The sequence below is a fragment of the Triticum dicoccoides genome, chromosome 5A (genome assembly GCF_002162155.2).
Source record: "Triticum dicoccoides isolate Atlit2015 ecotype Zavitan chromosome 5A, WEW_v2.0, whole genome shotgun sequence".
NCBI classification, from domain to species: Eukaryota; Viridiplantae; Streptophyta; class Magnoliopsida; order Poales; family Poaceae; genus Triticum; species Triticum dicoccoides.
Genome location: NC_041388.1, coordinates 436,245,394 through 436,273,026, shown reverse-complemented (window position 1 = coordinate 436,273,026; position 27,633 = coordinate 436,245,394). Strand labels below are relative to the sequence as shown.

The following is a 27,633-nucleotide window of genomic DNA, read 5'->3' as shown; positions in this document are numbered from 1 at the left end:
TCTTCAAATGTGGTGGTGTGACCGTGTGAGGTAAGTTCATGCATATAACCAAATAGTTGAGTGTTGCATATGATGAGCCCATCCATGCAAACAATCAGTCATGTGTATGTTTCTACTCAGCCAGGGTGGAGGTGCAGGCAACCAAATTGAGTGCAGGACCTAGAGCATGTATTTACTCAATCAAACTCTACCAGGCCACATATGCAAAGAGGTCAAAATTGATGCAGGCAACCAAACAGGCTCCTGGTAAATCAATGGAGCCGTCGATTGTCACATAACTGTGTATGTGACATACACAGTTATTTACTACTCCCTCTGTTCTAAAATAAGTGTCTCAAACTTAGTACAACTTTGTACTAAAGTTAGTACAAAGTTGAGACACTTATTTTGGGATGGAGGGCGTACGTGACTGTGTATGTGAGTTAATATATGTCACATAATTGTGTATTTACATAACTTATGTGCCTCAGTTAATATATTTATTACCCTTTTGCGAAATAATTCGTTTACTTTTTGAGTTTGGTGTTTATTTACTATAGGGGGTATAATTCTGAGAAAAACATTAGATTGTCATTACAAAGAACCCAAAATAGGTTCTTTATTCTTACTTAAAATAATATTATAAATGATTGTGAAATAAAAAAACTCATATTCTTTGTAGATTATTTTGAATCCATTACATTTGAATATTAATTGATCCATATATAGTTTTTTTAGCAGCTTGGAACTACGTGAGCTTGTATCTAGCTCGGTCCCTGCAAGGTCTATTCTTAAGCAGCGACGCAAGCCATGCAACCTTTGCTTCATCAACGCGTGCTTGTATCTTTTCCGCAAAAAAGAAAATGCATGCTCGTATCTGCTTTGGTGGCGGTTTAGGTTAATCCTGTGGCGAAGCCATGCAAAAACTATTTTTACAAGCAGTCTTTGCTTCACCAACAATAGACATTAGCATGTTAACAAGTTGGAAGTTTAAGGATTGCCAAAGGCTATGAAAGGTAGTTTCACCAAAAACACTAAGGCCTTGTTCGGTTGCGTGCGAATCCAAGTGGATTGAAGGGGTTTGAGGGGGATTTAAACCTCTTGTAAGTCAAAATACAAACCAATCCTTGCCAATCCCCTTCAATCCTCTTGGGGAGAGGATTAACCGAACAAGCCCTAAAACTGATCTACCATGACTTTGTTTTTCATAGAACGGTACTATCATGGAGATCCTGATAGAAGTACGTAGAAAGATTTGATTGCGTGCAGTCCAGCGCTCCTAGTTTCTCATGCCTCGGTATAAATTCAAAGTAAACCAGACAGAAGCAATAACTTGTGGCTTTGAACAAACAACTACTTCAGCATATACACTGCAATCAATATGCCCCATTTACAGTACAAGCAAAAAAAAAAAGTTAACCGGCAACTACGGATTGATCAAAGGAAGCCAAAGCTGCTGAGGTTAAGACCAAATATGTGTAAGCATTTAGATATCAACAGGCTATGATGTCAGAAGACCAAACCTGTGTAAGCATTCACAAAATGGACAGTGCACCATTTACGCATAAACTTTGCTAGATGCAACAGAAGATAACACTATATGGATCATCATGTCTTACAGAGTAGGGTTACAGGTCAAAAACAAAAAGGCTAATTAGAAATCTCTGAAGCTCATCTTAGGATCGTCGTGTCTCGAGTTCCCCCGCCTTCCCCTACCCCGGCCGCCTCTCCCTCGTCCCCTACCCCTACCTCTCCCCCTGCCTCTCCGCATAAAGAACGACTTCCCATGCTTCATCTCAACGAGGGAATGTAACAGCTCATCACACAAGATACAACCCTCATGCAAAGTAGCTCCATCTTCAAGAGGGGTGGCTTTCTTGTTGAAGTCGACTTCAATGATAGTTGACTCACATGTTGGGCATTTCTTATCTGTGGTGGTGATCTTATGAGCGGCATGTGGGAGTAGCACAACGCAGTTACACGTGTTGCAGAGAAGCCGCCATTTTGGTGCGCTAACTGGATCAAGAATCAGGGTACCGCTACACTCTGGACAGGCGCAAACTCCCTGAGTGATCATCGATTGCTTGCATGTCGGGTGCGGGCAAAGGAAGCACGGCATGCCAGCCCCTTTCCCAACCTTGCCGGTGTCATCAAGCTTGAGTGCACCGAAAAGTTTGTCGATGCCTTCGAATGGAGGACTATTGTAGCAACAGGGGCATAGTGGAAAAGATTTTGCATCAGGGCCCACCATTGAGAACAGAAGCAACTCAAAACCATCAAGGGGGCAAATAATTTCCTTGTAAAGCTGGAAAGGATAATATCATTAATCAACCAAGTATACATGAATTGATGCTTGGCAGAACAAAGCATAAAAGATAATGCACTTTTTACAATCATTACACATATCACAAAGGTCAATGCAGTAGGTATGTTCAACATGAAACGTGGTAAAAGAATGTTAGGCGTGACATACCGAAGTTTTGGACAGAAAATAAAGCAAAACAAATGGTAACAGAACGAATATAATATGGCAGTGAATAAGAAAAAAACTGAAAGCTGCAAAAACAGGACATCATGCTGAAAACTAAAATAACGACCACATAATCACACAGAAAAATGGGAATAGAATTTAGTAAAGTAACCACCTTAATAGAACCATTCTGGGGAAGATAATAGACCTCCTCACAAGTTACACAATACATCCTCATTGGCTGAGTGGAAATATATTTCATATACCGACCACATTTACCGCACTTGCTCAATAGACGCCCAGAGTCTGCCAGAGGTGAAAACTGTGCTTCGAACAAAGTATCCATGTTTTCAATCTGCAAGCAACACAGTTCATTATAAGAAACTAGGAGTAGAAGAAAAGCATCCATGTCAATCATTGTCATCATGTACAAAGGAATAGTTCAATAGTCAATTGTAAAGATGGATGTTATTAAAAAGCATTTACTAAGAATCTAAAATTTTATAGCAACTCAAACATGTCATGCCTTGCACTTGTGCTTTAACTAAAATTTGCCAACATTTTCTAGGTATGGCTTTAATGAGTTGCTCACTCAATGATTTGGAAATGCAAATGTAAATCGTAAAATAAGCAAAACTAACACGATGGAGTCGGTCTTTGCCACTCAAATGGTAATTCTCAATAAGTTGATATTTTCACTGTAACATAAGTTTTGGGACTCCATAGACCAAAATTATAAGGCATGACATTAGTAGGGGAACCGGGATTAATACCCTTTTCAGGCCGGGACCAAAGCCCTGTTTTCTACTAGTGTTACACTGGGAATGTTGACAGATTGTCAAGTGCCAATCTTTAAGGTGGCAAACGACCAGCTGTCCCTTAAAAACAATACACCACATATAAAACCATAATTTTAAATTAAAGTCTGAAACATTTGTTCTAACTTAACAATCTTATTATATTTATGAACGAACGGGCGTGAGCTCTGCCTAATTTCTTTATTTATAGAAGGTGAAAATAGAGTATGTACAAAGTGTCGCCGGCAAGTAAAGGCCCTGCTGAAGGCCGACCAAGCAACTGGAGAGGGAAAGCTAACTCACATGTACAAACGCTGAAACAGCCAAATGTAGCTAATAGGGACAACTAAGCACTTTGGCGTGCCCTCTCACACTATATCAGTAAATATTGGCTGTTAAAAACAAGTTAGGACACTGAAGATCGAACAGTACTTAGCAACACAATGAGAAGTAAATCTGTGGATCGTATGTTCCTCTGTTTAACTACATCAGCCAAATACAAGAAAGCATGGGTTTATGCTTGATGCGGCATTGGAAAAAGCTTAAGAACCCATTCAAGTCAATGAACATATATATTTTGGAAGATTATGCAAGTATGCTCAGGTGAAATATACAAGAATGCAATTCACAAGACATCAAAATCTCAGACTATTAACATAATCAACTACCTTCTTCACAAAATAAGAGTACTTTCTCATAAACTGTTGAAGGACATGTTGAATGACTTGAAGATGATCAGCTTTGCCTTTTGCAATTAGAGTAATCTGCTGCTCAATAAAACTTCGGATATCTGGCAGGCAGAGATCGGCATCAATACACTGATATCCTCTTATCAGGGTAGTTCCCAGGGCTGTTGGTACTAATCTTCTTCCAGAATTTACCTTCAATAAAGATGAGGAGTTGCATTTACTCATGTGTATATTTGCATATTTAAGCAGGCATGCAGCGTTGAAGTTCACTACCATAAGATGTCAAAACTGTCAGGAGAGAAAAGCCCTCAACTAACCTGGACATAATTACGCTCCGAAATGTTGTTTATATGGACAGGAATTGATGCGTCTGTGCCTATGCCATTCTTTTCCATGAGAGAGATCAATTCACTCTCACTAAGGTAATCAGGAGCCGTGGTGCTTCCCTTAGTAAAGAATAAATATCCGTCAGTAATCTCACATCCAAATAAAAAGCAAGCTCGGGTAAATGTGAGGCTGTGACAAACTCATAAGCTTTACCTCGTATATGTCAACCTTATGAATATTAATTGTGTCCCCTTTTTTAAATGTTGGGAGATTATTCTCACCCACAGCCAGCCATGGCATAATAGATGTAAATCCTTTGGAAGTGACTCGGTGGCCAACACAACGGAAAATCTCTCCACCTGAAGTGAACTCAACTGCAGTCCTGCAAACCATTTTTCCCAGAAAGGGAGATGTTAATCACTAATAGTTCCATCAATAATCAATAAAGCAAGAGCTGGATTGATATGTTTACATTACAATAGAACAAGACATAAATTTAGGTACGGGGATCAGGAATAATGCATGTGATGACCAATGGGACAACAATACATATAATTTAGCAATCAAATGCAAATCCGAATACTCGTGCACTACCTTGTATATCTACAATCATGACTGACAGTGCCAATAAAATGCTGGCATATGTACTGGTACAGCCTCCATGCATCAGTTTCCAAAGCTTCTTCTGGTGCTAGTCGCATTGGAGTAATCGGGGGATGGTCCCCAACATCATGACCTTGACGAGGCTTAACAAAACCAGCATCCATCAACGTCCGGACGTTATTGGACCACAAAGGATTATGTGCTAATGTAGAAAGTACACTTCTAAAATCAAATGACGCGGGATAGGCAGTGCTCTCTGTACGCGGATAACTGTATAAAGATAATTATTAGAGCTTTAGCAGGAAACTCAAAAAACAAACATAATCATTAACTGTACATCAGCACCTATTTATGCAATTTTCAGCTGTAGTAAAAAGATGGTTGTAAGTCAGATGACGATCTACTCTCATAAGTCGTAACTACAACAAGTTGACTACAGTAGGGGGCTCCCTTACAGTCTTTCTGTTAAGAAAAAACAAGTTGACTACAGATTTACAAATTTTCCAGATAAAATTTAAAACATTATCCTGTGTACTACATATGACATCGTAGAGAGTAGTGTAAGGCTGACCCTTAAATGACACCTAAAATAAAATAAGACCATGTCAGCATATATAAACTTGACATAAAAAGAGTTCATGCAGGAATAGTGGGTACAAGAAGGACAAGTCAGACCGCCTGTGAAATATTTTGACAGTTAATCATACTACTTATGTGATAATGCTAGCAGATAGAATGTATACGGTAAGTTGGTAAAACTTTTGCTAATTCTCAGTTTCCTGAAATTGTTGAAAATCTCAGTCACCCCATACTGCACAGGATTTAGCCCACAATTGCGCTCTTGGACGGTGTGCAACTTTAGATAAATGTTAGTGCAATATTTTTAGTTTAAGGTTATATATGGAATTACATGGAGGTGGAGAAGGTTGGATGTTGATCCAAAAGCTTACAGAAGTGACTGAGAGTTAAGAAACTTCAGGCTAATTATGAATAGACCCATATGTTAAATAGCTCATGCCGACTTCAAATTAACTAACATTTTCCATAGAAAAGGGAGAGTCATTTCTGAAACCTTATGTATCCTTGAATGTAAAGCCGCTCGGCCATATGCATGGCTGTCTGGGGTCCGATACCTAGCGCACTTGATGCAACCTGGGATAAGAGCAATATTAAGCACACTAAAACATGAAACTGATTCAATGATTGGAGAAACTCTATCTAAGCGTATCCTAGAACTAGAAGCCCATTTTATACTCAAACGGATGCCCTGGTGCCATTATGACATACTCCAACAGCATAATCTTGGTACTAGATTCCATTTAAAGGCCATATACATTAATATGAAATTGCAATATCAATACTAAGGTCCAAACAGAAGTGAGCAATGCATCATTCACAGGTAAGCACAAATGAACTTTGTAGGCAACAAAGTAAAATGGCAATCCATACAGACATCGTTATCCAATGAAGTTGTAACTTAAACATGGAAAAATACTGCCAGCCTTAGAACTATCGCACCTTAAGCAGATTCACCGTATTAAGACCAGGTGGGCGGGCTTTGCACTCTTCCTTCACTGATATATCTGTTATTTTTAGAGCTCCATCACTGGCTACCATCTTTTGGAACATTACAGTAACCTGTGAAATTGAATGATGAACATGCTGAGAATACTTAGAAGGATGAAGTCAAATCACTAAGGTAGGGGATCTTACATCGAAATCAAAAAGTTTCTTCCTGTCCCATTCTAGCTGTATTTCATCACCATCTTTGATAATGTAAGCTCTCAAAGACCAGAATTTCTCTGGTTTGAATGTGTTAATTTGCTGGTAGCGTTGTACACAGAATCCAAGCGTAGGTGTTTGACAGGGACCGTACCTAATTTAGAAGAAGAAAAACAATCATAAGACCAAATTCTCCAGGAGATTCTTAAAGCAGGGATTAATCAAAGCTTTAAGAAACAGAAAAATGAATGATAATTGCAATTCAAATCTCTCCCTGTAACCAGATGAATCATTCAAACATCAAAAGCATAAACATCCGCACTTTCCAACATGAAAACGCCAGTAAAGGCATACTTACATTACTTGCACTATCAAATTTATAGAAAGTGTCAAAAGAAGAATATTTGGGAAGGTTGCAAAACTCAAGAGACCGAGCAAAAGGAACTTCCGGGAAAAGGTGATAAGCACTGACAATACAGATATTTAGATAAAAACCAGCAATGAGTATTTGAAGAACGTAGGTGGTACTTTCTTGTCAGAAAATTAATTCAATATGCAATTGGTTAACAAATTTATAGAGCTAAAGGGAGATAGAGAACTCACGAAATGACTCTTGAGTCGAGATTTCCATATTTTCCTTGAAAATATCGGGTCTGAAATCGAGTAAATGCTACTCCTACCTTCAAGTCTATTTCTTGCCGAGCATCCACCGCTAGTGCCTCGTCTTTGTTTGGCAACACAAGATTATCCATAGCATTTGATATGTCTTTCTCGGTAACAGATGAGAATCTAGCTCGAAATATTCTTTTGCCAACCTCATTCTCAGGAATCCCGGTGCAACTAATTACTGGAAAATACGATAGCATTGCTATTACATTAATAGGTTGTGAAAGAACCGAGCAAGCTGTGTACGCAAAAGTAATGAATGAAAATCACTCATATCAATTACATTACTCAGGAAAAGGTAAAATCTTGCATACACCAAATAATTTAGTTATAGATATTCGCTGGGGAAAGAAAAATTATGTATAGCTTTGAGAAATTCAAAGCAATCTAACTAATCCAGCAGTAAACTTAGTTCAGCAGAGTATTTTGCCATCTGATAGTCTCTCTATCTTGGTCAAGTTGTTTGAACTTTGCTTTCTATTTCTAGAGTCCAGATCGTTTCTATCTCTATAGAGTCCAGATCATACAAAAATAAACTTCATGTAGAGCTCTTTGTGCAACAACCGAATTTCTAATACAGAACTAGATAGGATATAATGCACATATATTGCAGAACTGGAAATTATACCTTCAAAGCATATGTTTTCCCCTTCTCGGTCACAGTCAAGCCAAAGTACCAAATAGGTGCAGCCTCTAGCTTCCTGGGCTAGATGCCTGTGGATATGAGCCTTCAAGAGATACATATATCAGTTTGTATTTAAATATGGAAATGGGACTGTAACGATGGTGGTATTTGTGTATGTATAGTCAATTTGTCATAAAACTTAAGAAGAGGCATTTCAGTATTTCACCCACCATGTCCTTTACAAATTTATCCAAGTAATACAGCCGGGAGTTCTTTTGTGATAGGGCAGTAAATTTGTCAGTTTAGATTCTAGAAAGTAGAAACTAGGCATAGTGTCAAAACGTTCTTATATTTTGGGACGGAGAGAGTACATCAAAAAGCCAAGTAAACACTTATAGAGAAAAAGATGAAATAGGATGACTGAGGGTCAGCTAAACTGTGTAGTAGATCCACCATAGTACCATCTAAAGGTAGAGTAGAACTCGTGTATAAATGTACAATATATACGTAGAGAACTAACTGAAGTTGTTCTTACATAATTGAGATTGTTTGATTACTCCTGTGTCCTACTGTTAACTGAGTTGTATTCGCTAATTAGAGTTATAGAGTGCATTACCTTTGGGTTGCTCTCGGATCTCAGAACTGGAGCGTTAAAAAGGTCCATCGGATCAGTCCCTTCCCAGTTCTGATATGCAGGTGGGAAATCAACACTGCAAAAGACGAGACATTGAGTAAAAAAATGGACACAAAAGAACTTATTGCCCAAGGTTAGAATTGTAGTGAGCAACTGCAATATTCATTCAGCAAAAGTGGAATAATTACTTATATATTTTGTTTAAGGTATCTATTTTGCAAATATGCAGTGGGTCCACCATGTGTTCATGTCTGTAACTGTAAGTATCAAGACTGACATGAAGAAAGCGTATGCACATCAATTCAAATGCATTGCGCAGTTAACAACTGGAATGGACTAGAGCTAGTGCATCAAGTGATGCAACTGTAATGAAGGATCTTGAAAGAATTGATGAAGAAATGCAGGACCTGAAGACATGTCCGATGACTGATGTCACTCTGAAGAATGCCTGAGAGCCCTGAAACATCCCATCAAACTCGTGAACATCGGTACTTCCCTTCCGCGTAGACATCTGCACAGATGTTGACGATTTTGAAATGTGTGATGAGAGTGAAATGCTAGAGCACCAAACGCCCATTTGCTTTTCATGATATAGCCCACATATGCAGTACAGTAGCAACTACCCAAAAGTGTATAGCCCTTCATCCCGGAAGTGATGAGTTGATCATTACACAAAATTTTGCACTAAGTTTGATTTGGATTTGCAGTGGGAGCATTAAGCAGCATCAGAAAGAAATGTTCCATCCATGTCAGTGCAACTAGTTCTATCAGCTCTCTACTAGCATGCCCTGAATCTCACTGGAGCTACTCTACAGTGACAACGACCGCGACTACTTGCAACATCGAGCCATTACGAGGACAAGCCGTTTCCTATAGGGGAAACCTGGGCTGCGACCAGACAAGCTATCTGCCTGGCTTCTCTGAACCAGAAACTTGTTGCCGTTAGGGCTCGGTCCTAATACACTGTCGCCGATTTCGAGTTAAAACCACAGCCAAATTAGTCGCCAGGGGGGCAAAAATATCACGGCCGTGGGAGGTTTGGGCGCGGGAGGGAGGGAGGAGGGAGACTTACGCGGCCGCCGGAGAGGGCGGAGGCGATGGAGAGCGCGATGCTGGGCTTCTCCGCGACCTGCAGCGACGGCGACCCGAGCGTGAGAAGGTCTGGAGAGTAGGGCTACCGCGGCCGCCATTAGCGACAGCGCGGTGGCTCGGTAAGCTACGCCGCGGCGGCGGCGGCGGCGGTGGGTGCTTACCATTAAAACCTTGGGCGCCATGGGGACGGAAGGAGAGAAAGAGGAAGAGGTTCGGCTCTGAGTGGGTCTAGCGGCCGAGCCCGTGTCCGTGTGGTACTGTGGTTGCGTTCGTGTCGTGTGTCGACCAATTGGCGGCCCTCACAGTAGTACCGCCGATACAGTAGCACTTTCTTTTTCTGATTCCGAGAGTAAAATCTGTTTTAAACCTCGTAAAAATTTGAATTTGTAGAGATGGTTTAAATCAAACCCTAAACTTCATGAAACAAAATCAGCACCAACCGACAATTCATGGTCATTTACCTTTTGTCCATTTGCAAATAGGGATCGCTAACGTGGCCACAGTCGTCATGTCTATTTCATCGGCAACCATGAACCACATGTTCCCTCACACCATATCCCACATCTCCCCTGCTACCAACACACTTTTTTTAGTCATGCCCGTCCCTTCGCGCGCGCACATGAAGCTTGAGGAGGCCACCCCAACCAACACGCCGCTTCAGTTTGGAGCTCATTTGTGCCGGTCCTCCTTGCGGATGTTCTCCCAAGCTGCCTAGAGATCCACATTTGAAGCCACCGTGGCCATATGTCGGCACGGCACGACACGACACAGGGCCAAGTCGGCCCTTTTAACACAGTTTGGGGCCGTTTTAACCCATTTAGGGTTGTTTTGACCTTTGTGGTGGTTGTTTTGGCCTTTTTAACCTAAAAACAAAAGGCCCGGAAGACCGAAACAGCCCACAAGGTCAAAAATCGAGCCCGAAACAGCCCACAAGGTCAAAAATCGAGCCGGATCATCCCTTTTATCATGCGTGTCAAGGCAATTCATGAGTCGAAACCTTTGGACCAGCATGACATGAGCCTTTTATAAAAGGGCCTACGTGGGTTAGTCATGCCAAGCCTTTTTATGGCTGGGTTGTGTCATGCCGCCCATATTGCCGCCCATATGGCCATGTTTGGATTAAACGCTTGTAATCCCCTCTCCCACACCGCCTCTCTGCATATGTATATATCCCTCTTGTACTTTGTACACATTGCAATGAAAATTACTAACGGGGAATCACCTGGTCATTGAGAAGCTTCACCTTAAGGGCATTGACACATCTACATGGCATACCAAGGACACCGTGAAGAATTGGTGGGTAAGCAGAACCAGCGTGGGCACATCTCATCGAAAAGTCATAGCTTTGCTTACCATGCTTATGGCTTGGACCATTTGGAATGAGCGTAATGCTAAGGTATTCCGCCACAAGAGCGCCTCTCCGGCAATCCTTCTCAACATCATCATGACCGAGGCAAACTTATGGATCACCGCAAGTGTGAAGAAATCAGGATCTGTTGTATCCAAGGTTATTTGTAACAAACTCTATCCTCCCTTAATTAATAGATTAGGCAAATCTTTTGCCTCCATTTCAAAAGAAAGTATATTAGCATGTGACAAGATGAGGATGATAGATATCAATATCTGTTGCTCATCTTGAGGGGAGTGTTGTGGTTGGAATGTGTTTATGTGTGTGGAGTAAAAGGCCCAACATGCATGTGCACTGAATATATATGTACTCTCCCTGCCTCACAATATAAGACGATTTTGCAAGCTATGGGACGGAGGGAGTATTATGTATGTCTTCCAAGGCAAGAAGAGAGAAGGATTTGGAGAGTTGCACACCAAAAATCGGGTATTTAAAATGGTGTTCAGGCTCATGTGCTCCGCATTGAATACTAAACCAGAAGAAGAAAACAGTAAAAAAATGTTTACTCTCAAGTGTCAACATGAGTGTCTTGTAAACTGTGTGCAAATTTTCACGAGGAAAAGACATCTATGGTGGTCTGCGAAAAAAATTAGCGTTCATAACCCTGAGTTTCAAAATGCTTCCCCCACCAAAAAATCTGTTAAAAATGTGTACTGTTATCGTCTATCCTGCACAACTACAAACTGAGATCAAAAATTGAAGGTCAGTATGATGACTGACATAATCACCATGGAAGACCCTTGGGCACAAAAACTTCTGGATGATTCAAGAGAACAATGAATTGATCTCTTATTGACAAAATGAATAAGCCATCAGTTACAAGATCATCAGCAGTTTTGAGTGAAGGAAAGAACAAGCCTAAGGTAATTCTATGAAACAGATTACACTGATCACTGTCCATTCATTAACAGGACGAATTTCCCCTAAAGAACACTCCTTAAGAATCAAGAGGGAAAATCCCACTCCCTAAAGAACACTCTTGAAGAAACAAGGAGGAAAAAATCAACTTATTTTTTAGCAGTGGCATGACTCTAGACTCCTTGTTTGGGCTACACAGAGAATGGCAGCTGGTAGAGGTAAGTGAAACATATGTACAGAACCGGAGCAACTCCTTCCCTTCCTGGTTTATGTGAGACATCTAAAGGCTTCCCTGACCCCCATCTCCTAGACAGAACTGCAGTATTGATTGTACTCCTTTCTACAGGCCTCAGGGACAACGCATGCGGTACAAATCATGCACCTCCGCGCTTGCGAACTGCGCGTAGTCCTGTTGTTGTTGACGACTCGCCTCCTTCTTCTTAGAAGAACGCTTAGTCGGCGCTTCACTGGGCATGTTATTGCTTCGTGGAGTTAGTGTCACCGGTGGATTGATAGGTGGGGGCGCTGATGTTGCTGGGCAGCGATGTCGGACATTGATCATGTGCGTCTTGGTTTCAGTTGAGGTGCTACCAGTTATGTTTACCATAATAACAGCTTCCTTGTCCCTGGTGTCTTCGCACCACCAGTTTTGTGGTATCCCGTCCACAAATTCTTCTTGTGTGTAGAAGTCCTCATGGTGTATTGTAATATCCACAGTTTCTCCTGGTTTAATAAGACCGTTCGCTGGTAGGACCTGTCGTGCCATGGTAAATTACAAGTTGGTTATGGTATTCAGCATAAAGGCAAAGACAAATCGAGAATGCCAAAGAACCCGCACTTCAGAACTACTGTCTGCCCTCTGCCATGGTCAGTCAAACTTCCGCCGTGATTCAGTAATGACTAACGATTATTGATCTATATGGGCAAATGGCTGCATAGTTTGTTTCTTATAATCTTTGCTAGAAATTATAAGGAGTAATAATCGATGAATCATATGGTTCCTATAGGTTGCCGCGAGAACCTACATATAGACTGAAGTTTCACATCATGGAGTCATCGATGGATCATATGGTTCCTATAGGTTACCTTTAGACTCCATGATGGTACAACATAAAAAGTTGGTCGAAAAATTTAGTTGCATCAAGTATAAAAAAATAGTCATTCATACCTCAAGCCAAAGTGGAAAGCCAAATGATGCCCTTGGAATAATCTCTGGTTTAGTCCCGTCGTCCTTTTTGGTCGACTGGCCTTCACATAGGATTTCAAAAGCTGCTTTGCTTGTTTCACAATTATTGGTAATTTGGAAAACAATATTCTCTTGATTTTCCAATATAATTTCCTCTGTGCTAACTGTGCTGTCAGGAACAAAACAAGACTCCTTAAGCATAGACCGCACTTCCTCATTCGATTCGATTATTTCTCCATACTCTTGTCTTCTTGTTAACTCATCTACTCGTGCAATATCAACGCTAAATGTGCACCTCACAGGTTTATGATCACTCTCTGTGACCTCCATGACAGCTACATACCTATTAAAACAGAGGTAAAACAATATGCATATGAGAGAAAGGAATGGTGGGATATCACAAGAAGAAATCAAGAAAAAGTGTTGTAGTAGCTGACGATGTAATTGCAGCAACTACAGGGCACTCTAGCGAGCATTCGGCTACTGATACAGCACGACTGTCGCGATATAGCACCCTATCACACCAAGCAGGTATCCGCTTCTTCTCACCCGAATCATACCCTACAAGGCAGTTGAATAAGAAGCTTAAGAACCAATGGTTTTATTTACTATGCGCTAATAAATTACAAAGCAATTAAGAAATATATATTTCTAAGTGAGCCAGTGGCAAGATCTGAGCAGAGTTTTTAAAAAAAAAATCATCGGTGAACAGAAAATAATTGATCAAATGCTTGTAGAATCAAAAGAGGCATACCTCCAAGACCTGGCGCGTGCTTTTGGAATTTGTAAGTCGGTGGGAATTTGATCAGACCTTCACGCATTCCTTGAAATACTTTTCCAGCTTTCATTTCTGCTCGAAGCTGATCCTTCTCTCTTAGCCAATCAAAGCTTCTTTGGGAAACCATGTCCCTTGCTTCATCATATGTGATACCATAAAGCCGGTAGTTGAAATCACCAAGAAAGACAACCATATCAGCATCAGCCAAGTCAGGCCTGACCTCATCAACTGGATTTCCATTAACCTGCCATTACCACAAAATCTGGACATTAGCATAATTCATCAGTATGGATATCCTGAAGGTTAGAGAACACGTACATTCACTGTTCTGTGCAATTGGACAGATGTAGCAGAAGCTGAAACAAAAGAAATCACAAGGGTTAGAGAAAGTACATTTTGGTGCTTGAAACAACATTATGCAAGTACATATGTAACACCTAAAGTCCAATACAAAAATATATGGAAATTAAATAGGAAACGAACATGTGGATCCATGAGGTTTGTTGAAAGCCATTGTACGATAAATGTGATCGAAGTCAGCATTGCGCCTGGCAACAGCTTCCAGATGTGCAGCAAAATGATTGCTCACAAAACACATTTTACGATCGTAGACTCTTATTCTTAATCCTACACCACCCTGCAGAAGAATCACTTGTCATGACACAAGGAAAATAATTGGGGAGCATGACTTAGACACATGCAACAAAATATAAATCGGTGCAGTCATCAGTGATTTGAATGTGCTCCTGCATGCAAGTGTTTCTTCCTATTCAGAGACGCTTGCTTATGAAATCGTAAATAGAATTTCATTTTCCCACATAATATATACCACAGAAGCCCTTTATCTTGTAAGGAGTATGCAAAGAAAAGATCCTCGAATATCTGGCGAGTACTCTACTGATTACTTTGTTCCAACTTTCATTCTTCATGTTTAGAAACATGTCATTATGGTAGTTGTACATAAGGACACAACCTTCAAAAATGGAGGCCACAACGAGGAACTTGAATGTCTGTACATATATACCATCATATACCTTATTGCCGATGGCACGTCCAAGACCACATGGAACTGCTGCAGCCTCAACATCACCGACATATGGCTTAAGACTTTTTCTTGCCCTTGAAAAGTTAATATTTTCCATATTATGTATATCACATGAGAACGGAAACTCAACAGGTTATCATTATGCGGCAAGAGAAATTTGATCGTAATTCTAAGAAACTAATTCATGACAGGCCCATACCATGCAGCAATAAGCAATGCAGCCAACTGCCTAGAACCAACTCGGTGGAATGATGTCCCCTCATCAAGTGCTTTGCCTATATTATCTATCCACCATTGACCATTGGCACTTCCCTCAAGTCCTACCTAAAACCATGAACAAGGGAAGTTCAGTAAAGCGTGTGACTCAGGGATACTTACACATAATGAAGGCAACAATATGAGCCATCACGGAGATCATAATTTTTAAATTTGAGAGAGAAAGTAAAACAATCAAAATAAGATAGACTTAACGAAAAGAATGATGCAGATGACATTTTGGTTCATTCAAGTGAATATCATAAAATTGGAAGTGTCCAAGAAAAACCGTAGTTGACATGAAACAATACATAAATCATGTCGCATTGATGATTGATAACCAAAAGCTTGGTTGCTGGGGAAAGCAACAACTAATGACTGAATTGTACAATATCAGGAAAAGATGAAACAGCATAACCGTGATAAAATGGCTAAAACATGTTAGTAAGAGTATAATGAACAACATTACAACTTGGAACAGTATTGAAGTGTTCTTTTCGCATAAGAATGCTCGTAATTGCTTTAGAAAAAAAATGCTGTCACAAAACTAATCTCCGGTGGTGAAAATTCAAGAGTTGAGAGTGATCTAAAGCACAAAAACGGAATCTAAAGGGAATAATCTCACTTCACAAGTAAATTGCTAAGATGGTGCGATTGGCAGGTTGAACCATATACTTCGAATTAACACTCCTAAAGCAGGATTAGTTGTTAATGTTCTTAGCTACCAATACATACTTGGACGCAGGCTTTAAATAATTGATTGATTGAACAGCAACAAAATGAATGACTGAAAAGGAGATAAAGTATCTCACAGTTTCTTTTGCTGCAGAAATTGCAAGAAAACCTGCACCCATCTCAACCTCTTGTAATCCAACAACAACTAACCCGACATCAGATGCTACGCTACCCAACCATGCTTTAAGTGACTCGGCAGTTGCTTTTCCCTGCGCTACATTCCAACTTCCAACCATTATGTTTATCTTTTCCATTCTAGTGTATGACAATTCTTTGTTAGCCAATTCAGTTCGCAAAACATCATCAAGAGGTCCAGGGGAAGTCAGTGGCCATCCCCGGATACCGCCATGATGTGCCAGAGTGTAGATGTAAGAACCACCAATCGCCATCCTTATGACCGGGCAGCTATGTCCAGTCCATCCTGCGAGAAGGTTACCATCGACATCCATGACTTGAACAGTACCACTGGCGTAGCCGACCCACACCCTATCTCCGAGTGCCTTTATGCACTGCACAGAAGAAGTATGATGCTGGAACTCCTGCATTCGGTTCCCATTTCCATCCCACTGGATAATGCAACCATTTGTGCATCCAGACCAAATTGCCCCATCATCTGCTTGAGCCACTGCTCCTGTTCTCCGGTTATCTTCGACAAATGTCCCCTTTGTTGCAACCCTGCGCACCGCGTCGGCTGCTCCCATTAAGGCATTCCTAGATTTCTGGAAGAAGTTCAAAGAGCCTCCCGACTTGTCCTTCTTAGATGGTTTTACTTTGACCTCTACTTCCTCCATGGGTTGCTCTGGCATGACCGGTGTATCTAGCCGAGCCGACTCAACTTGGCCATCCATTCCAAATACTTTCAGCAGCTCCCTTGTACGAGCATCCCTGAGGCACACATTTCAGTACAATCTACAAGTTAAAGCAGCTACCTGGCAAAGACGGTAATCTAATCTAAACACAACATTTCATTAGTATTTCTGAAGGCATACCAGAGAGCAAATGTCATGCTTGTCAGGGTCCAAACCTTGGCCCGAGAATGATCGGCAAGCATGTACTTAACATCAGATGCAGGGAGAGAGCATACGTTGCCAACTGTGCAATGGTTCCTGAGGTCAATGTACGCCCTCTCCACCAACAATGCAGCCATGTGCCTCTCTTCCGGTGACAGCGAGAGGGACTTGGCAATGGCGTCGTATGGCCATGCCTTTATGACTCCACCCTCTGAGCCCGACCATATCTCACCTGTCAGATTCAAACAGCGAGAGGGACTCTTCACATTTGGCAAGCACATACAAGAGAAATGCATTGTCACAATATGAGGAGATGATAGATAGATGGCATGCTGCTCACCATACGAGGTGATGGCCATGGAGAGCACCGGCGTGCGGCCGTAGGCCTGCCACGTGAGGGCTTCCCTGAACACGGGGGCGCTGTTGGGTCCACCGTGTGCGCTTCCCCCAACGCTCCCTTCGCCGCCTGAACCAGGAGGCGGAGGCGCGGGCGCCGTGGCGGCCGTCTCGAGGTCCATGCGCCACGAGCGGATCCTCCCGTCCTTGTGCCCCGTCCACAGCAGGCCGTTGGCCCTGTCCATGGCGACGCAGAGCGCGGGCGGCGCGGGCACGCCCTCGCGGAAGGGCGCGCTCTCCTCGTCGCCGCGGCGCGCGCCAGCGCCCCACCCGGCGAACACCTCGTCGAGCGCCCACACCCGGATCCCGGACTCGGCCCCAGCCCAGAGCTGGCGGCGCTGCGGATCGGAGGCGAGCGTGCGGAGGAAGGAGCCGGCCTGCGTCTCCCGGAGCGGGTGGGGCCGCACCTCGAGCGGGGGAGGGCGGTGCGGGTGCATTGCCGCGCGGAGCGGCACGCGGAAGATGCCCTTGCCGCCGCCCGCGCCGACGAACTCCGGGAGGGTGCCGGCGCCGCCGCCGTACTCGGACATGGCGCGCTCGAGCGTCATGGAGCCGTCGCTGGCGCCGCCGACGGAGCGGCGGGAGCTGGGGCCGGAGGAGTAGGAGGCGCTGGGGTGGTGGTGGTGCTGCTGCTGCGGCGGGAGCGGCGGGTGGTACCCCGCGGGGACGCCGGCGGAGGGGTCGTGGTGCGCGTAGGAGAGGGAGTGGGAGGCCGGGAGGACGTGGTCGTCGTCGAGGCTGAGGTTGCGGAGCGCGGCGCGGCGCGCGGACGCGGTGTCCCCGCGCGACAGCGGCTGGCTGTAGGAGATGCCCCTCCGCTGCGGCGGCCGCGACGAGGCGGCGGCCAGCTCCTTGAGCGCCTCGTCGTCGGGCTCCATGGGTGTGATCGCGCCCCCGCCACCGACGGCCGGTCGATCTGATGTGCGTGCGTGCGCGCGGCCTGATCGGTGAGTGGTCCTGGGGCTGGGCGTGGGAATGGGAGCGGGAGGGATAAGATGGAAATGGTCAAGATGGCGAGGCGAGGGAGGAGGGCGCGGCGAGGGAGGCGCGGGAGAGGGAGTGGTCGGGGCTCCGACGCCGTCGGAGACGGAGGCCAAGGGGGGCGCGTGTCGCGTGCTCCTGTCTGCGGACCGGGCCCCACTGTCAGCGCCCAAGGCTATTTTTTCACTCTTTTCATCATTTCTCTTCTCCTTGCATGAAATTTCCTTCAATTTCAGCCACCTAAATTAGTACTGCTACAAGATTAGTTACTATCTAACACTCAGCCAAGCAATGTTATTGGGTACTATGTTTTTTTGTGTTTAGGGTATTACGTTTGAGGTTCTAATTATGTTTCAAATGTGATTAATTAGTCCTAATAATTTGAAACAACCTAGTCCCAGTTATTTACAGACCTAACCTACTACCAGGCGAGTCCGAGCGCCCCTTCTCCCTCCGCCTGTCTCTGCAACGACGGGAGGGACGGGCACCTCAGGTCTTCGGTCTGATGGTGGTAAGGTTAGAATAAATTTAGCATTGTCACCATTCGATGGCGGTGAGGCAATGTTTTGTCGCCGTCAACGTGGAATAAGGTCTTCCAGTCTCGCCCTCATTCCAGTGATGCTTCTTCATATCATCGGGAGGTGTGTAAAAGATGTTGTGTCCCGAATCTGGTTCTTTAGGTTTGCTTTTTTTTCCTATAGGTTTGTCTCGATCGCACTATCCTACACAGGGAAAAATGTGGTTGTACATCTTGGTCATCTGGCTCCAGTTCCGATATATGATGGTTGGCAAGCCTCGGTCCTATTGGGGAGCGTAGGAGATTTCTTCGACTCCGTCTGGTCAGAACTGAGGCGTTCTGCAGGCCTTGTCTTGAGTTTTCTTCTCTAGGGCGGCGATTTTTTATGCAGGTTGCGGCCACCTGTGTCTTATGGTCTACAAGGACAATTTTACGGCCGCTACTTTTGCAAGATCCTAGGGTTAAACAAGTTTTTTCTGCTAAGACACGGGGCAGAGGCGACGACAAGCTTTGCTTGAGGCGCGTCGTCGATGAAGGCAAGAGAACGATACATTGCCACATATAGTCTACTCTTGACGGCGTACGATTTAGGGTGCCGACGGTGCTCAATGTATTCACATCAGAAGGTGCGACAAGGGGGTGTGGCTCTGCGGACCAAGGGAATGGAGACGCGGTGATGAAGGCCCGACCCCCATCCCTTGAGCAGCGACATACGACCGACCGAAGGAGGGACCCTTGTTCCTCTTTTTTTATGGGAGCATGACCGGTTCGTTCTCTCAAGAGGCAACCTCCTCTGTCCGGGAGGGAAATAATGAATCGATATCCACTCACAAGTGGCAAAGGGGGGTAAATACTCCCAACTTCTAGGGAACATAGCAAAATGGTTAGTTGTGAAGTTGGAAAATTGGGGTGATCCGGAAGCCAAAAATACACTACCAAGTTCTAGGTTTTTCACCGCCGCCTGATTCGAGCTCCCCTCCCCCCTCCCCCCGGCGCCACCGGATCCCACAGACCCACTGCCACGCCGCCGCCGCGTTTCTACGGCTCGATTCGAGCTTATCGTGCCACTACGCCGCTACGCCGCTGCCAATCTGCCACCCAATTCGAGCTCCCGTCACCGGCCATTTGAGCTCCCTGCCCGCCACATTTGACGCTAGACGCTCAGGCGCTGCACCGCTCCTCGCCGCTCAGCCACTGACGCTCCTCTCGAAGCTCGGTCGTCACCGCGCGATCTGTAGTCGTGTCGCCGCCATGTCGCTAAAGAAAATCCCAAAGAGTAAGACCGGATTCTTCGGGGTGCAGAAAAAGCCGTTTGGAAACTTCAGCGTGGAGTTCCAGTGCGATGGCTATCGCTGCTGGATCGACATGTTCAACTCCATCACATGGTCCTGCGTGCATACGACATTGCCACGCGGCGCTTTGGCCGACAGAGGCACAAGATGAACTTCCCAGAGATCGAGACTCAGGCGGGCATGGAGCTAATTGGGCCGAAGAATATTAACATTTGGCAGATGAAAACGAGAAGGAGGAGGAGGAGAAGCAGAGGCCGGTAATTCTCTTTGCTCCCGGCGATATTCATGAGGCGACAATGACGAGGTTCGCGCGGGAGCATCCAGAGTATGTCCAGACCGACCACGAGTTCTTCTGAAAGCGCAAGGCCAAGCAAAAGAAGAAGAGGATGAAGAAGAAGGAGGAGACCAGCCCCTCGGCAATGATCACCGTCGAGTCTGACTCAAGAAGCATGATAGTTGGGGAGCCGGATCCCCTGACGTACGGCCACCTGACGTTAGGTCACTGACGCGTGCGTCCAGGTCCACACGTTAGTGTGTGGACCGTACATCAGAGGAGCCGTGTCCAAGGCAGAAAGAAACCATTGCTACCTAGGTATGCCGTCGCGGATATATATCAGTACACTGCACAAGGTTGTTTCGGCGAGAAGCGTACCTTGTGCAACGGCTTGCTATACTTCATGTAGGAGTGAGCCTATTGTTTTGTAAGCCAAAAGTCATCTTCTGCTCCCGAGCTCATTTGAGCTTGGGATGGACAGTAAAACCTAAAAATAAATAAAAATATTGAAATATTTTTGGTGTAAATACTGATAAAAGTTTTACGTGCTCGCAAAATTTCATGTTGCAAAGACATTTTTGGAAATCATGGCAAAAGAAACAAAATCAACACTCCAAAATACTTTCGAAAATAACATTTTTGAAGAATCGGTTTTTCTTACCGCGGATTTTAACAATGTGAAGATGAATTTTTGTGAGCATGTAATTTTTTTTGTCAATGTTTGTACCAAAAAATCAGAACCTTTTGATTTGTTCTTTTTTTGGACTTTACTGTTCATTTGAGCTCATTTGAGCTCGGGCTCAGAAACTTCATATCCATTGTAAGCAGCCTTTTTATATAGAAAGTCATATTACGAGTGGGCTTGCATTTTAGTTTTTTCTTGTGCAAGCTATGCTTCTATTAATTAAATTCACAACAATAGCTGCTATCCTTGTTTTAGGTTCTGTCAATGGCCGACTGAGATGTCTCTACTGTCTCATCACCTCGATGATATTTTCACACACACACACACACACACACACACACACACACACGCACACACACCACACACACACACATTCAGCTTATCATGTTTTCTCTAAACAATATTTTTTCAAAACAAAATCTAAAATCATTTATGACCTAGTGTCTATTTGCAAAAATTGTTTCTAAACATTAAATTATTTGTTAGCTATTTCCGCAATAACGTATTGGGTATCATCTAACAACCCACACCACGACAAAGGAATTGCTTCATACTCCCTACGTCTAAAAAAATTTGTCCCTCAAATAAATGTATCTAGCATCAAGTTAATGCTAGATACATCCATTTAAAAAATAAGATTGGGACAAGTTTTTTCGGACGGAGGGAATACAACCAATACGTCTTAGGGATGCAAGAGTGGGTCCCACCAAGCCCGTAAAAACATGAAAAAATTCTGTGGTAACGATAGGTGGTGCAACACATTGCGCCAACCTTGTCTCCCCAGCGAGTTGTTGGGTTTTTCTTCTACACGTGGGTGGGAGGATTGGTACATGCTTTCTTTTGCTATATATCTAATTTTCCAAAATGAACTATCTCTTAATCGAACTCAAATTACAAACTGTTTTCACTGTTGTGTCTGTTGTGTCAAGAGCTTCAAAACTAGATCTTATATTAATAGATTTTAATATATTTTTCTCAGGCTTAACTTATACTCTCAACTATATTTAGACCAGTATCACATCCCCGCCCCTGCTAGGGTCCCCTGAAGGTGCAACTATCCCTGAGTGGTTTTGGTAATTCCTAACAACATATAGCTCATTGAGTTAACATTATTCCAAGATTAATATTTCAGGAAAAACTCAATGAATGGCATGGCATGAATGAGGAAAGTGGACCCCTCAAAATACTAAGGACAAAAAGATTGGCTCAAGATCAAAGCTCAAGACTCTACATTTTATATTTTAGTGATCCAAGATCACATTGAGTCTTTAGGAAAAGCCAATACTATCAAGGAGGGATGAGGTGTTGCTTGATGAGGTTCTTGCTTCATAGTGCTTAGTGATATGCTCCAAAAACATCAACTACCTTCCCACATCCATATATGACCTAAACTAAAAGTCAAACTCGGCCCCACCGATTCTTTCTATCCTGCGCCACCGAGTTCAGATGTCATAGCCACTTCCACAAACCCTAGACAAATCGGTCTCACCGATAGGGATCTCGGTCACACCGAGATGGGGTTGTAATCTCTCTGTTTTCCTTCGTAACGTTTCGGTACTACCGAGATGAGTGACCGGTCCCACCGAGATTGCAATGTAAACTCTCTGTTTCCCTTCTGTAACATTTCGGTCCCACCGAAATGAGCAAATCGGTCCCACCGAGTTTACCTGACCAACTCTCTGGTTAGCTTATTACCAAAATCGGTCCCACCGAGTTTGTGTAAGCGGTCACACCGAGATTACATTATGCCCTAACCCTAACCATATCGGTCCTACCGAGTTGCATCTCAGTCCCACCGAAAATCCTAACAGTCACTAGGTTTGCAAAATCGGTTCGACCGAGTTTCTCAATTCGGTCTCACCGAGATTGGGAAATTGTGGTGTAACGATTAGTTTTTGTGTGGAGGCTATATATACCCCTCCACTCACTCTTCATTCGTGGAGAGAGCCATCGGAACATACCTACACTTCCAATACACATTTTCTGAGAGAGAACCACCTACTCATGTGTTGAGGCCAAGATATTCCATTCCCACCATATGAATCTTGATCTCTAGCCTTCCTCAAGTTGCTTTCCACTCAAATATTCTTTCCACCGAATCCATATCCTATGAGAGAAAGTTGAGTGTTGGGGAGACTATCATTTGAAGCACAAGAGCAAGGAGTTCATCATCAACACACCATTGTTACTTCTTGGAGAGTGGTGTCTCCTAGATTGGCTAGGTGTCACTTGGGAGCCTCCGACAAGATTGTGGAGTTGAACCAAGCAGTTTGTAAGGGAAAGGAGATCGCCTACTTCGTGAAGATCTACAGCTAGTGAGGCAAGTCCTTCGTGGGCGATGGCCATGATGGGATAGACAAGGTTGCTTCTTCGTGGACCCTTCGTGGGTGGAGCCCTCCGTGGACTCACGCAATCGTTACCCTTCGTGGGTTGAAGTCTCCATCAACGTGGATGTATGATAGCACCACCTATCGGAACCACGACAAAAACATCCGTGTCTTCAATTGCGTTTGAATTCTCCAAACCCTTCCTTTTACATTCTTGCAAGTTGCATGCTTTACTTTCCGCTGCTCATAGACTCTTTGCATGCTTGCTTGAATTGTGTTAAGATTGCTTGACTTGTGCTAAGATAACTAAAATCTGCCAAAGACTAAAATTGGGAAAAGGATAGATTTTTAATTGGTCAAGTAGTCTAATCACCCCCCTTCTAGACATACTTTCGATCCTACACCCCCCCCGCCACCGCCCGCCCGCCCGGTGTGGCGCCCCTCTCCCCTGCTCCCGCTCCCCCGCTCCCGCCGCCGCTCGCCCGGCGCTGTGCCCAGCTCCCCTTTCTCCCTCCCCTGCTCCCGCCGCCACCGCCCGCCCAGCGCGGGCTCCCCGCCCCCTCTCTTCCCTCCTTATCGTCCCGCCGCCTCCGTCGTCTCCCCGGGAGGCGGCCGGGACGGTGTGCGACCCCCTTCCACCATGTCCGCCCCTCTTCGTCCCTTCCCCCGCCGCCGCCTGCGGTCGCCCGCGGATCTGGCCGGGTGGTGTCGGCGGTGGCGGGTCATCCCTTATCCGTGCGCGCTCCTCCTTCCCGGGGTGGGGGAGGCGGCGGTGATGCTCGGCCGTGGCGGTCCGGCGTCATGGTGCGGAGGCCGGCAGCGCTCGCCGTGGTGGTGCCGCTTCTTGCTGGTGGGGCGGTCCGGTGGTGCTGGTCGGCCGGTGGCGTGTCCCCGATCCAGATCTGGGGCCGTAGGGTCCCTTTTGGGTCCTTGCGGGTCGGCTCCGGCGTGACCATGATGCCCTCTGTATTGGGAGGCAGAGGTGCGGCTTGGACTGCGACAACGTCGATGACGGCATGCCAGCTGCTGCGCGGAGGCGGGAGCTGTCCTGGCCTCTGAGGGCCCGGCCAGGCCTGTGGGGCCACGGGCCCGGTAGGCTCCTGCTATGGCATCCGGTCGGCTACCATCGTGGATGGTGGAGGTGGGGCCCTCCTGTATGCCGACGGTGCCGCTGCACTAGTCCCGGCTCCTCTTCTTTGTTGTGAAGACCATCTTCGCGGTGCTGTGATGAGACAGCGTGGGAAGCTTCGTGTCCGTGTTGGCGCTGGGTGGTGGTCGGTTTGGTGGCGAGCTCCGAAGTGCCTGAGGTAGAGGCTGGGATTGGGAGAAATCCCTGTTGGCTTGGCCGACACCGACGCGGTGGCGCCTGAGGGTGCCGCAGGACCTTCCTGGAGGGCATCGGGGCTACCCTTCCTCTCTCATCGCCGTGTACCGGCGGAAACCCTTGGCAGCAGCGTCGTCATTGTCGCGTTCCTTCTTGGAGGTGTTGATTGGTATTGCCACTTCGGAGTCTCGGAGCTTGGTGGGCGATCTCCGGTGAACGCAGCGGTCATGAGGCTTTGTCATTTTTGTCGAGCTGCTGTTATCGGCATTTGTTTCTTTTCTTTTTCTCTTTCATTTCTTTTGGGCGTGATTATGTTGCTTCCGCCCTAGCTTCTATCGTTGGTTGTATCGGATGGTTACTTTGTAATACAAAGCAGGGAAACCCTTTTTCTTAACTATATTTAGACTTGTACTCCCCATGCCACAAACTTGTACTTCACGTGTAACATACTTCTACTCCCTATGTGGTAATGTACTTCTCGGGGTTGTAATTTGTACTCCTAGTGGAGTGCAACCTGAACTACCCGCATCACACAACCTGTACTTCCGATGGTATACTCCCTATGTGTTCAACACGTACTATCTACTTAATGCACTTTTTTTGCGGGCTATCTACTTAATGCATTTGTACTCACACGTTGTGTGAGAAACCCAAGGAAGTATTAGAGAGAGAAATATTTGTTAACCCCAATAGAAAAAATCAGACACAAAATGCAAAACAAACAAAAAGCACCAGTCTCCCCATACCGACAACCTCCATGCCTGTATCCCTCATGTGCCTCTGGGCGCCACTTCCTAGGCTTCTATCGTGTGCCATGCATCACATACTTGGGTCATCGTGCACCCGAGAGGTGCCCCATCTATGGGGGTTACCTCCTAAAAGAAAGAAAATAGTTAACGTGTCTGTATACTTCTTTTGCCAACTCAGCCTGACAGTTGAGACCTCCTGTCATAAATCGCATCAATCGGCAGTTATGGGGCCATCAATGTTTTAGAGTCATGGGTGGTTCTTCATTACCTAAACGAATTGTGATGGTTTTTGGTTATTTTTTACGCAGATATGATAATTTTATGTGATTAACTCAATTATCCCGGTCACGGCCATCTGAAACAAGAGGGGTAAGTCTGGGTCTGAGTTAACCAAGTCGTTCAGCGTGTACCCCTTGGCTGAGCTCTAGCGAGTCAAAGGCGGCTAGGGATGCACGCCTCCCGCCGGCCCCGCCGCAGGTGTATTCGTCTGTTGTGGCCTTAGGCTATGGATATGTGGTGGATCTCGGTCATTACCGGCGGGAGGGCTCCAGCTCTGTTCTTAGGTGCGTAGAATGCGAGGTCGTGGAGGCTCTTTGAAGATGGAATAATGTTCTCCCCGCCCGCCCTCTGTCCCGACGGTACATCTAGCCTCGTTGGAGGGCGTGTGGAGGTGTGTCTCCGGCGGATCCTCGTGGAATTCGGTCGGTGTTTGTCTTCGGTGGATCCGCTTGAATCCATTCTTCGTTCGTCTGCCTGTGTACCTGCAAGTAGAATCCTTCCGATCTATACTTCTCTTAATCAGCGGTGGTTGCTGTTCTAGTGCGCTAGTCCCAGTGGCGGATCCAGGAATTTAAAATTGGGTGTTCAAAAAAAAAATCACGCTAACAGAGGAGCCAATTCGTTCACAGCAATACAAATTGTTCAGTAGCAACAACATCTGTATCAATAAAAGCAGAAGCAAGCAACTAAAAGACAACAGATGAGTCAATTCTGGATCCGCCTTAACAGAGGAGCCAATTCGTTCACAGCAACAACAATACAGATTAAGGAAATTACAAAATAGATAAGAAAATTAGAACTCGACCATACGCTTTGTCATGGCTTGAAAGCGAGAAATGACAACATCATCCTTCACTTCAAAAAAGAATTCCCTCTCAATAAATGTAACCAAGCAATCATTCAAGAGTTGATTCCCCATTTTATTCCGTAGCTTGTTTTTCACATAAGTCATTGAAGAGAACACTCTCTCAACACTAGCTGTTGCTACTGGTAGGATTAGAACCAATTTGAGAAGCTTGTAAACAAGGTTATAAGTGACACTCTTGTTTGTCTCGACAAGCATAATAGAAAGGTCGACTATGTTTTTGACCTTTCTAAACCTCTCATCTCTACGCATATCAGTAATGAAGTGTGTAAGTTGATAAGGAATATGCATCAGATCTTCCTCCGTGAAATCCAAAGGATAAAGATGTGCAAGCTTAACCAAGTTTTCCTTATGATAAGTAGCAAAAGAATTTACCGGACTGAATGATCCCATGTAATGAAGTAATTCAGTGTTTACCTCATCAAATCTACCTCCAAGCTCTCGAAGTTGCCTATCAATAAGACCCAAAAACATCTCAACATGGAAGCGATGGAGATTCGTGAGATTTTTGTAGAATCTTGAGGGTCTTCCAGGTGGCTTGCACTTACCACCCATTTGAGGAACTTTGACTTTATGCTTGACACAATAAGAAGTGACCTCTTCAAGGAAAGTTTCCCATCCACCATCATCTCTCAACAATTGCAATTGAATCTTTGTCAAATGAATGAGTTCAACAACATTAACAATGTCTTGATCTTTCTTTTGCAAAGCACGACTTAAGTCATTGGTGTGCCCAAATATGGTTTGCAACAAGTGTGCCATGAAAACAAAGTCAAATGACTCAAAATATGTCAACATAGTTTCAGCAAGCATAGCCTCGTTGCTTTGAGTTGGGTCTCTTACTAACTTGTTGAGAACTAGCCGGACTGAAGGATACATGCGGAGAATATGCATAATAGTTTTGTGGTGAGATCCCCAACGAGTGTCACCCGGCCTACTCAAACCCATCTCTTGATTCATGCCTTTCCCAGTTTCAATTTCCTCCAATTCCAATGCTTTAATGATCCGTTCAGCTTGAGCCACACGAAGCATTCTAATCTTCTTACAAGACATCCCAAGAACATT

General features: G+C 44.6%; 2 protein-coding genes across 2 annotated transcripts; both read right to left on the bottom strand.

The window, feature by feature from the left end:
* Positions 1 to 1,522: 1,522 nt before the first annotated feature.
* LOC119302142 (DNA topoisomerase 3-beta-like) lies at positions 1,523 to 9,872 on the bottom strand. Its single transcript, XM_037579175.1, has 15 exons — positions 9,766 to 9,872; positions 9,585 to 9,641; positions 8,920 to 9,023; positions 8,495 to 8,588; positions 7,882 to 7,981; positions 7,191 to 7,434; positions 6,579 to 6,741; positions 6,384 to 6,503; positions 5,938 to 6,017; positions 4,857 to 5,135; positions 4,476 to 4,644; positions 4,253 to 4,381; positions 3,915 to 4,127; positions 2,625 to 2,804; positions 1,523 to 2,284 (listed from the first exon to the last, which is right to left on the bottom strand). Exons 1-15 carry the CDS (start codon positions 9,784 to 9,786, stop codon positions 1,634 to 1,636), a joined length of 2,604 nt encoding a protein of 867 aa, XP_037435072.1. The 5' UTR covers positions 9,787 to 9,872; the 3' UTR covers positions 1,523 to 1,633.
* Positions 9,873 to 11,782: 1,910 nt separating this feature from the next.
* Positions 11,783 to 18,345, bottom strand: LOC119302141 (type I inositol polyphosphate 5-phosphatase 13-like). Its single transcript, XM_037579174.1, has 11 exons — positions 17,220 to 18,345; positions 16,859 to 17,111; positions 15,947 to 16,754; positions 15,079 to 15,203; positions 14,869 to 14,953; positions 14,318 to 14,471; positions 14,153 to 14,190; positions 13,811 to 14,078; positions 13,494 to 13,617; positions 13,039 to 13,399; positions 11,783 to 12,624 (listed from the first exon to the last, which is right to left on the bottom strand). The coding sequence occupies exons 1-11, from the start codon at positions 18,151 to 18,153 to the stop codon at positions 12,220 to 12,222; spliced, it is 3,555 nt and encodes a 1,184-aa protein (XP_037435071.1). The 5' UTR covers positions 18,154 to 18,345; the 3' UTR covers positions 11,783 to 12,219.
* Positions 18,346 to 27,633: the final 9,288 nt, after the last annotated feature.

Coding starts and splice junctions, on each gene's coding strand:
- LOC119302141 (XM_037579174.1), bottom strand. CDS start 18,153: ATGGAGCCCGACGACGAGGCGCTCAAGGAGCTGGCCGCCGCCTCGTCG. Junction 17,112..17,219: donor CATGGCCATCACCTCGTATG/GTGAGCAGCATG, acceptor TGAATCTGACAG/GTGAGATATGGTCGGGCTCA. Junction 16,755..16,858: donor AGCATGACATTTGCTCTCTG/GTATGCCTTCAG, acceptor TGTGTGCCTCAG/GGATGCTCGTACAAGGGAGC.
- LOC119302142 (XM_037579175.1), bottom strand. CDS start 9,786: ATGGCGCCCAAGGTTTTAATG. Junction 9,024..9,584: donor CCGCCCTCTCCGGCGGCCGC/GTAAGTCTCCCT, acceptor ACATCTGTGCAG/ATGTCTACGCGGAAGGGAAG. Junction 2,285..2,624: donor CCCAGAATGGTTCTATTAAG/GTGGTTACTTTA, acceptor TATCCTTTCCAG/CTTTACAAGGAAATTATTTG.